The sequence below is a fragment of the Antennarius striatus genome, chromosome 17 (assembly GCF_040054535.1).
Source record: "Antennarius striatus isolate MH-2024 chromosome 17, ASM4005453v1, whole genome shotgun sequence".
NCBI lineage: Eukaryota > Metazoa > Chordata > Actinopteri > Lophiiformes > Antennariidae > Antennarius > Antennarius striatus.
The window spans coordinates 11,628,521-11,639,031 of NC_090792.1; the positions used below are offsets into that span (position 1 = coordinate 11,628,521).

General features: G+C 39.4%; 2 protein-coding genes across 3 annotated transcripts; one reads left to right on the forward strand and one right to left on the reverse strand.

The window, feature by feature from the left end:
• Positions 1-452: 452 nt before the first annotated feature.
• LOC137610890 (serine protease HTRA2, mitochondrial-like) lies at positions 453-4,195 on the reverse strand. Its single transcript, XM_068338792.1, has 8 exons — positions 3,509-4,195; positions 2,673-2,877; positions 2,105-2,299; positions 1,999-2,031; positions 1,773-1,881; positions 1,599-1,668; positions 1,419-1,514; positions 453-1,014 (listed from the first exon to the last, which is right to left on the reverse strand). Exons 1-8 carry the CDS (start codon positions 3,964-3,966, stop codon positions 849-851), a joined length of 1,332 nt encoding a protein of 443 aa, XP_068194893.1. The 5' UTR covers positions 3,967-4,195; the 3' UTR covers positions 453-848.
• Positions 4,196-4,835: 640 nt separating this feature from the next.
• mis18bp1 (MIS18 binding protein 1) lies at positions 4,836-10,333 on the forward strand. 2 transcript variants are annotated; one of them, XM_068339165.1, is made up of 16 exons: positions 4,836-5,669; positions 5,755-5,892; positions 6,033-6,322; positions 6,514-6,587; positions 6,751-6,872; positions 6,996-7,086; positions 7,296-7,402; positions 7,524-7,684; positions 7,783-7,852; positions 7,935-8,583; positions 8,660-8,838; positions 9,076-9,215; positions 9,318-9,460; positions 9,541-9,625; positions 9,706-9,760; positions 10,003-10,333. In XM_068339165.1, the coding sequence occupies exons 1-16, from the start codon at positions 4,895-4,897 to the stop codon at positions 10,101-10,103; spliced, it is 3,180 nt and encodes a 1,059-aa protein (XP_068195266.1). In that variant the 5' UTR covers positions 4,836-4,894; the 3' UTR covers positions 10,104-10,333. The 2 variants fall into 2 exon arrangements, with proteins under 2 accessions (XP_068195266.1, XP_068195267.1); XM_068339166.1 differs by having other exon boundaries at positions 9,082-9,215.
• The last annotated feature ends 178 nt before the right edge of the window (positions 10,334-10,511 follow it).

Here is a 10,511-nt window from a genome sequence, read left to right on the forward strand (position 1 = left end):
CTTAACATCTCCACCCAATTGCAGAAAAAAAAGTGGGTGGATTAAACTATTTTAATCACTATCACCTTCACATGTTCCTTCCATGGCATATTAAAGAAACTGATTTTAGCATACCATTAGCGTACTTCTTTTTGAATGCTGCACATAAAATGTAACTAAAATAATCAAAAACTATTGTTGTTGAACATAATTACACTTTCCGAAGAGAATAACATTGTCCTTTTTAATCTAAAAATGTTGAACTGGATAACTTTGTCTGGTGAAAGGATGAAAAAAAGAAATTTCTGTATAAAATGTACTTAAAGACTTTTAGAAAATGGTGCATGAACTTGACAAATGTTTATTGCAAGTGTTAGATATTTTGGATGGCATGAAATAAATAAAATTGGTATGATCAGAAACCTTAAAATTCCAAGGTCCAATCTCAATAGTTGTCATGGAATGATGCAGTCTTTGCTACTGTAAAAAGTAAAAGTTGAGGTAGAAAACTCATTTTATTAAACTTGAGAATAGATACTGAACTTTATTTTTCTGTACAGATAGGCTCATAAATATTAAGCTTGTATTTCAGAAATGATTTTGTAATTCATTAACATCCATAAGTCAAGACATTCTTCACAGAACATTAACTCCAGAATCACAGTAATATTTTATTATAGTGTCATTAATGCTTTAGCAAAAGTGATCAGAACAATGTATACATTTTCAAAAACATTACCTTCAACTGAGTGGTCATGGGTTTACAAACATTTTTATCCCATGATGCTCACAACCACAAACAGTTTTCTCTGTTACTGTACATTAAATACTAATCACATCTCTATCAGTCAGGCTGGTGTGATGTAGTGTCACTCCGTGTACTCAGGAGTCATTTTAAGTCGAAGCAATTCGCGTCCTCTTTGCACAAGCATGGTGATTTGGTCGCTGCTGCGGACAGCCTGGTAGACCTCCTCAGCAGTGTTCACCTTCGCTCCGTTTATCTCCACCACAACGTCTCCTGGAAACATGCCAGCTCTGAAAACAGGACGACAGTGTTGTGGGTTAAAGAGCAATACCACAACAATAGTGTTGTCAGTGTTTCAGCATAACCTCCATTTATAATACATATGTATATTAGACATTACAGTACAATGTTTGAAGGAAAATGAATCAAGATTGTTTGAATTGCAAAATTTTACATTTTGACCAGTGATTTATGTGACTAATTTTGAATTATATTTTACTGACTAATTAATGCTGGCTCACTTTCAACATTTTTCAGTAATGGAAATAATCTTTTCTCAATTCATTTAAGGTTAACCTTATTTCAACAGGTTAAACCTGCAATTCAGCAGCTCTGTGTAGGTCTGGGTCATAAATGTAACCTTCAACAAATCCTTTACCATTCATCCATACCTGCAGCTGGTTGATCCACTCACCTGTTGGCAGGGGAGCCCATGATCACTCTGTGAATCAGGATGCCATGTGTCACGTCTGGGAAGGACGGATCTCTCAGCTTCAACTCTGCAATGATGCTGAAGTGAAGAGAAGCAACGTGAACGCACATAGTTTTAGACTGGATTAAATACACGTCACTCGTTTTGACTTAAAGCATTTACCTCTGAGTCAGAGTCAGCATCATTACACCGATGTACCGCCTCTTTGCCTCAGCCTCGCCGAACCAAGAACCTTTGAGGACGATCAAAGACAAGGAATCATGAAAATATTCTTTAATAACTGCAGAGAACATGGACCAGAGGAATAGATTATGTTTAGCTTTTAACTTTTCTTACTCTTTTTCTTTTCTGCTTGATCAAGAAAACGTCTCAGGCAGTCCGATGGAATAGCAAAGGAGATTCCAGCAGTGACCTTCATGGTGTTTATACCAATGACTTCACCGTCCTGATTAGAAGAATGATAACACTAAAACAGGGTGCTGTGCTCATATTTGGCTGCAAAAACCCATTGACATTTCAGCGTGTTCAACTGCTTGAATGTGAGGAAGGAAGAGCAACTCACCAAGTTAATCAGGGGACCTCCAGAATTTCCAAACTGCAAAAACAAATATGTAACATATAAGACCCGTCCCATCTCTGTCCCTCTCATATTATTACAGAACACTCACATCAATGGCAGCGTCAGTCTGGATGTATTCCATGTTGGAGTTGGACAGGCCCAGCTCCTTGCTGCCTCTCTGCACTGAGCTGACGATGCCTGACGTGATTGTATTTCGTAAAGCAAACGGACTCCCCATGGCGACCACAAACTCTCCTTGTCGAACATCGGATGACTGACCGAGGGTGAGTGTGGGTAAAGGGTTCTGCAAGTCCGAAAAATAAAGCAGAGAGGGTAAGTCAGCAGCGACTGCAGTAATCCCTAAAACCACAGCTCTGACAAAACTTCCTCTTTTATCACCTTCATGCCCTTTTTGTCCTCCACATTTTTACTCATGTCCATTTAATATGTGGTTTGTCAGCAGGATTATGACAAAGAACTACTGAGCAGTTTACTGTAAAACCCGGTGGGAGCGTTGTGCATGGAAAAGAAAAGAAAAACTAAACTAAAACTGGAAGACAGAGAAAATGTAGAAATTTCTATTGCATTGTGAGATTCATCACGAACATACGAAACATTTGACAGAAGATTTATTTTGTTTATGTGAGTGGTGGTGACTATTGTGGTTTGCAACTCACCCTGGCAGAGATTTTGATGGTGGCGATGTCTGCCACTGGATCAACATCTTGCACAGTGGCATTGTACATCTCTCCATTGGTGAGCTTCACACGCACGCCTCTCTTGTTGGCCACAACGTGGGCATTGGTGACGATGAGACCATCACTGCTGATAATGAAACCAGAGCCGTTTGACACTGGCACTTCTCTTCCTAAAAATGGGTGTCTAGAAGACAGAATTTGACATTACTGGAACCAGAATGTAATATATTGGTTGAGTCACATTAGAAACAAAAGCTGTATACCTGTAAAAAAAAAAAAAAGCAGCTTGTATAAGGTCAGATGGAACCCATATTCACACAAACCCGCTAAAAACTAGTGGCTTCACCAAGAAGTGAAATTGGTGCTTCTGGGAGTCCATGAAGGTCTGAGTAACAGCAAGAGACTTTGTGATGCTCATACTGAAAAGGTTGGTTAAATTAGTACAGAAAATGATCTGTGATTTAAAAAGTAGAAGTAGTCTACAGGTGCAAAACACAATCTGATATAGTAACAGTACTTTTGATTATTAGTTGTTTATAATGATGAATTTCCAAATATGTTTGTATAAAGTTTAATAAAGTAATTAAATGCATTACGTTTCACTGAAGAACTTCTGCCAGGTGTATATTTTACTCTGATGCCATGTATTTTAATAAACTGTGTTCCTGCTGTAAGCATAATTCCACCGCAACCTACAGTACTGTATACAGTATGTTATCACTTCGGCAGATAATTTTTTCTAACATAATGGACATGGATTTGGTAAATTTCGTGATTTCTTTCCCCTTTGTGCAGCACCTTTACAGTCAGCTCACCTGCCCATGATTTCAATGTACACAACAGCTGGAGTGGACTTCTCCACCACATCTGCGATGAAGTTGTATTTATACCGGGGGCTGTCGGGTTTAAAGGGGGAGGCACAGGAGGCAGGTGTCAGAATGAGACCGAGACACCGCTCAGACATCTGCAGTCTTCTGTCCCTCGTTTGTCCATCTTCGTGACTGTCAACCAGCGCCGCGCCACAGACTCCTAGAGCCGCCGACACGGACCGGAACAGACGGGAGCTGCTGCTGCTGCTGCCCCGCTGTCTGTCCCACCCCACAGGGGGTCTCATGTCCAGGCTGGTGTGCCTCTCGGCTCCCCTGTGTTTACTTACGACAACAGAGGACACCTGGCTGACTGTGCTCTCCGTCAAACAGTTCAGTCCACGGCTTTGACACCTGACGTGCCGCCTCAGCGCTGACAGGAGACACCTGACTGGAGTTGCTGCCATGTTGCATCACTGAGTCACACTGGATCAGGAGTTCTCAGGCGATCCAACAACAGCGTGTATCCAAATACGTCCACCAAAACAACCGTCCGGTTTGTGTTTATCTAAAGTCACGTAAACAAAATTAATAATTGCAACGGCGTCCTTTGCATTTTAACATTATCCTCACGAAACAGAAGAAACCAGCGCTATCAACCTTCTACCGGAAGTTTGACATTGCAGCTTGACAGAACGGAAGACTTCTTCTTCTGTGGTCTCTTTTTGAGATTACAGACACTACGTGGGTTACTGCCCTCTAATGGACAAGAACATACCTACACAAATACTGTACATAAATAAAAATGTATATGTAAATTGTAAAAATTCAGCTGATGTTAACATTAACAAATATTTATTAAAAATATCTGGTCTCCCAAAGCCCTTTTTATGTTGTATATTTTTTGTGTTTCAAGAAGTATGTTGTTATTTTACATTTCATGTTGTTTTATTAGATTTTAATTTATTTTTTGCTTTGTGAAAATCTCCAAGTACTGTATTGCGTGCTTATGTGAAAGTGTATTGACACGAACAGTATGTACAGGACGAGTGACTTGCAATTGCATTCTTTTTTTTCTACTTTACGTTGTGTTCGTTTTTTCTATTGCGCTTTATATACTTTGTCGTTTTTATGCTGCACTGATTTTGTTACATTAAATTGTTAATGTAATAAGAAATAGTAAAAAAGAGAAAAAAAAGAAAAGTAAAAAAGTAAAAAAGTAAAAAAGAAAAAAAAGCGTTTTAAAAACTCCGGAAGTGACGTATTAGTAGGAAAACGTCACATGGGTTTAGCCAACCACCGCAATGTTGCATAGTTTGAAATTTGCGGAGTAACGAGTTAGCTTGCTAACATACGCAATTGATGTATCATAATAATCTTTATTGATTGTAAAACATGGCGTCATATCAGCATTTAAAACAACACACGAAACCTCGATATGAATCTCCTGCCAAGGTGTTTGCTAAACTAAAATCTAAAGTGCAGCGACAGATGTGCGCGGGCGAGAGGATTTTTGCCACCAGCGATGCCCTGAATAAGGTCAGTGGTGGAGGAGCACAATTCAGATCACCAACGAAACGGACAGCAGACAACTCATCGATAGCGGATGAGCTTAAAGAGAACGAGAGGTTTGGATCGTATCCACACGAAATGCAGCCCTTGACCCTTTCACCCATATCAAGTCCTCAGAAAGACTTCGGGTACTCTTATTCCGACCATATCAGCAAACCTGCGGGGCTTTTTTACCCAATGATCAACAGAGGACATGGACACACACCAGGAAAGAGAACCAACCTGGAGTCAACAGAAATGTTCGAGCCCCACTTTTCAGTCATCAGGAAGCAGACCCACACAGAACCGATTTCGAGCAGAGACTTGGATGACTTCAATGTGAACAGTATGACTAATATACAGCCGATGCTTCAGGAGAATAATTCTACAAAGCCTTCAGCCAGTGTGTTTAGCCCCATGAAGAAGAGGCTGAGAAAGAGGAAAGGGGATTTGAACGTCAGCTACCTCGCAAAACAGGTCTGTAGTGATGGTCGTCATGTACAGGAAAGTGTTTTCATTCAGGATGACACACACCACAACTCATGTCTGGAGGATTTGGTTCACAATAGAGGAACGTCTGCAGTCCACTTCCCACCACCTCCATCTGCTGCAAAGAAATGTGAGATTTTTTTAAATTTAATTTGTTTTGAACCAAAACGAGTCATTATTTACATGAACTGACACCCCTTAACTATTTTTAACAGGTTGTGTTATTGCTCTGGAAAAAATTCCCCCCATATCTCCAGCAAAGATGTTTGCATACATGAAGGAGAGGGAACGTAGAAAAGAGCAGCAAGAAGTTCATGATATCAGGAGCAGTACAACGGCTTTCCAAGATAGAGGTGAGTAAGTATATATGCTTATAATCCTGCAAACCAAAACGCTGAAAGGAGATGTTTACGTATGTGGGATTGCTTTTATTTGAATATTTATGGAATTCCTTACCAAGTTTTGTTCATGCTACCATTTTTTTATTTCAAAGGTAATTTCCATCAGTCCAAAAATGCACCTGCAGATCACAACATGGATGAGGCTGAGCGCAGTGCGAGTGTTCCAGAAACAGTGGTTCCTTTTAACTGGTCTCAAGTAGAACCGCCTAACAGCCAGTCAGACACAGGTCTCTCTGAGGAGGTCGTGACCCCTGATGTGCCACCACAACCTGTTTTGCTCGAAGACCCACTTATACTCAATACACCCCGAATCTCCATACCGAAGAAAAATGAGTCTGTGTTCAAGCGTGACAAAGGGCTCCAATCCATAAAATTCCCAAGTGTGAGTAGAATTTAAAATACGGAGATATACCTGAAATTGATTAAAGGGGGGGTAATGTTAGCCTTGTGGTCACTGAACTTGGATAATCAAAGTATTGATCAATTCAAGCAAAAGGATTTGTCTACATATTTTAACCCAGAAATGATTTGATGTTTTTGTTCCTTATTGCGATGGGTTTCTCTTTTTGGCAGGAGAGTGTGATATACCTCACCAAGTGGTATTTAATGAAAGCTACTAAGGGCCTTTACGTCGAGGGAATCCACAGGTATGAGTTTTAGAATTTTGACTTAACAATATGATGAAGAACTTCGCTCATTCAATTACTCCTATGAGACAAACATTGAAGCCCACATTCCTTGGTTTCTGTTGGGACTTTTTGTGATTTTTAATGAAAACACAGGTCATTTTGACCCGTCTTCTTCACTTAGAGAGGAAGGCATACCGTGGAACAGCAACATCATTATGGATAGAGTTTCTAATCGTGTTCTCAAGACTGTCTCCGGGAGGGTTTACATTTTGGTTGGAAAGATGGTTTTGCGTGTTGAAAATGGTAAGTCCAATCTTGTATAAGTTGATATTTTAATCAAAGAATTTTTTTTTTTAGATTTTGCAGAAAGAAATGCTTTCATAATATATATATAGACATTTTGCATTTTCATTTATACTTGTTCAGGGCTCCCTCAGTGGCTTTTGAAGAAGTTTGTCACTGGGTTTCCTCCAAACTGGAAGATGATCTACGAAAAGTTCTTGTCAGAGTCAAAAAAGTACGATTTTTAATATCCTTTAAGACACCCACAATACAGTGCATACTCTCACTTACACTGGACTGTTTTTTGTTTTTTGCCGAGGATACTGAATTATTTGTCCATGAGATTAGATAATAACGTACAGTATTTGGTAACCACTTTCATAAATGGTTTTGAAAATTAAGTTTTTGGAGGAGCTCAATTCTGTCTTGTCATTTTGACCCCAGCAAAGAAACGACAAGGAACAGATCGAGAGGTGCCACGGCAAAGACTAAATCTGAGGCATCTATCAAGCATTCTATAAAACAGCATCGGAAAAATTCTGTGAAGACACGTAAGTATAAGAGACATGCTGATATGAATCTGACGTTATTTGTAGTATTATTTATTTGGAGTATTAATGCTGTTTTTAAATTTTTTTTTAACATATCTATTTACCCTCTGCACTTCTCCAGCCGAGTCCTGTCGTCCTGCCTCCTCGTCCTCTACAACAGTATCTCGAAGTGGTCGTGTCATCAAACCACCTCTGGAGTACTGGAAAGGAGGGAGAGTCATTGTGGATGCACAGATGAATGTTACCATCCATGAATGCTATGAAACTTCTGTCCTCCAACCTGTAAGTTCAACTTACGGGTCACATGAAAATCCAATGACTGTTGTTTACATTCAAACAGCTGGTATTTGTCATTACATCACTATCTCTGTATCTCACAGGAGGTCATCACAGCAGTGTCTGCGAGGGCGTCTCGGAAACCTACATTTGTGTACCAGGCTTCCAGTGAAGGTAAAGATAATTGAGCTGTAGTTTTAATATTGTGAGATTGGTTTTGAGATGGAGGCTGGCAAATTTTTTTTCGTGTTTTCAGGCCTGAAGCAATGTGACAAAGCCAGCAACAAAGAAGCAACAGTACCGCAGAGAAAGGTCAAGGCTCCCCTCCAGAGACATAACAAATCCAAAGTTAGTCATGAGAGTAGATCCTCTCATTCACCCCAAACTTCTACAGACTCATCCAACAGTGCTGAAAAGTTTTCTGACAAAGAGGCCAGGTCCAGACAGAAGTATTTCGCTGCCCCTCAAAAACAAAGCAAACCTGAAAAGTATTCAACAAGGAGCACAACAAGACGGGAGCATGAAAAAACAAAGTCTTCACTGAGACTGTCGGCATCCCCAGAATCTCCTTTAAGTAAAAAAACATCACAGGATAAGTTGTCAAATGATGATTTATCCATTCATAGAAAGAAGCAGGGCAGAAGAGTCCACAGGGATAAAGGTGATAGGTTACAGCCAAGTCACATGTCAGAGGAGAGTGAGAGAAATCTGAGAAAGACAAAAATTAGAGATGCAGCACAAATACCAAGAAAAGCCAAACAGAGCAAATGCACAGAGACAGCCCAACCCCCAAAGCCTTCATGTAAGTCAGCACAGCCTACCACTAAACACAAAGGAAACACCTTGATTCCACAAGAACAAGATGAAGACAAGTGGACCGAAGCAGAGATTATGAAGCTTAAAGAGTAAGTTTGTACGTTGACCGAAGGAGAAAGTAGAACTTGTAGAGTTAAAAGTAACGTGCATATGTACATTTTCCAGGGCTGTAGCCTTCTATCCGAAGCACATGACTGGATACTGGGCAAAAGTGGCAAGATTCGTTGGAACACGTTCAGCAGAAGAATGCCACAGCCAGCACACATCCCAGGAGACCTCCAAGACACCAGCTAAGGGAGGCAGAAAACCCAAAAAGAAATATGTAGAAGCTCCAAAACATCCAGGTACAGAACATTCTTAGTTTATGTAAGTAAATTAGTTCAATTTCAACTAGTGAGCAATGCACTCCTTTAACATAGTGAGGGGAAAAAATATTACAGTTGGTGAAGAACTAAAGATATTTCTTTTCAAATTTGCTTCCTTTTTTTTTTTTTGGAAAACTATGATTGCTGTGGTTATTTTTGTTGTTGTTTCTTTCAAAATTTAAATTATTTATTTACTTATTACTCATCTGTGACTAGTTACAGACCATCCTGTCATATCAGCCCGGGTGGGAACCTTAAAAAGGAAGCAGCAGGTGCGTCAGTTCCTGGAGACCATGCCCAGAGAAAATGTTGATGATGTTTTCAACTCTGAGTATATGCAGAATAAACGCTTTGAGGTTTGTTTCTTGTTTTTGTTTTTTTTTTCCGTCTACAATTTTATTCTGCAAAATCCTCATCTTGTAGTTATGAGACTGTCTCACTACCGTCTTGATGCACAGATCCCCTCCATGTGCCCCAGTGAAGACCGGGACTTCACGTTGACAGACCTGGAGCCCACGACCCCCATGTCAATAGGTTTGCCTGAAAGCAAGACTCCTCAGTGTTTGCACATCACTCCGGGCATGATGGGATGTGCCAACAGGTGCATGGCATTCAATCCTACAAACTAGTAAAAGATGACTGGAGTGCAAGAACTAAACTACCTCTTTTTTTATTTCATAGGAGCAATGATGATAAGTACGTGTATCAGCTCCAGAAGAGGATGAAAAAAAGTCAGTTCAACTGCAAACAGGCTCCTTCTTCAAAGGTACTAAAGATGAGATTCTTTTCACAAACCACACAGATTCTTTTTAATGTAAAAGCAATTTACTTTTTTGTTTCTCTCAGAACTTCTCTCCCACGCCGTCAGTTAAGCGATCACTGAGGAGATGCGTTAACACAGGTAGGTTTCCTGAGAAAAGTACTCACCATAGGTTTACACTTCCATGATGGAGGTTAGGGATGAACCAGATTGTGCTTTACTTAAGATTTTGTTGTGCTGAGGTTGGCTTTTTTTTTTTTTTGCAGTAAGAAGAAATTTTTCATTTTTTTTACAATTTTCAGAAAGAAGAGTTTATACTTGGTTTTGTTCATAATATAAGTTTCATCCCTTGGCATAATCTATTTATTTCTCCCTCTGACCAGAAAATGACAACTTTCTTGTTTGGGAGATGTTCCCAGGAAACAATGGAGTGTTGTCTGACAGTGGAGAGGAAGAGGATTTTTACTTTTCAGATAATAACTGATGGACTTGATCTAAAATATTTTGTCATTTTTTAAAGAAAAATCAAATCGGTCTTGCACAAAATAAAATCAATGTTTCAGATTCTGACTTGACTTTTTCCTTGTTTAATTCACCATATGTTTAATGATTTCCAGTATTTTTTAAATTTATAAATGCAAACACAAGCTATGATTTGTAATAGGTCAGAGTAATTGAATGAAATGCCATATAACCATTTAACATGGAGTTTGGAGATGGTGCTTTTATCTTGCAGTATGTTCCTGTAAATATAGTTTTTGTCATGATTTAAGGACTCAGTTGTAACTTTGAATAAATGTTCTTTAAATCTTAATCATGGTTTATTGGTGTATTTGTATGTTTTTAGAGAACAATTATTGAGGTGGCTTGTGACCCATCCAAGCACATTCAT

Bases quoted from the DNA above. Each gene is read 5' to 3' on its own strand.
- LOC137610890 (XM_068338792.1), bottom strand. From the start codon at position 3,966: ATGGCAGCAACTCCAGTCAGGTGTCTCCTGTCAGCGCTGAGGCGGCAC. The intron at 1,882-1,998 runs GTGAGTTGCTCT...TCTTCTAATCAG, and splicing joins GAGGTCCCCTGATTAACTTG to GACGGTGAAGTCATTGGTAT. The intron at 1,015-1,418 runs GTGAGTGGATCA...TCCTGTTTTCAG, and splicing joins ATGGGCTCCCCTGCCAACAG to AGCTGGCATGTTTCCAGGAG.
- mis18bp1 (XM_068339165.1), top strand. From the start codon at position 4,895: ATGGCGTCATATCAGCATTTAAAACAACACACGAAACCTCGATATGAA. The intron at 7,403-7,523 runs GTAAGTATAAGA...GCACTTCTCCAG, and splicing joins GAAAAATTCTGTGAAGACAC to CCGAGTCCTGTCGTCCTGCC. The intron at 8,584-8,659 runs GTAAGTTTGTAC...TACATTTTCCAG, and splicing joins GAGATTATGAAGCTTAAAGA to GGCTGTAGCCTTCTATCCGA.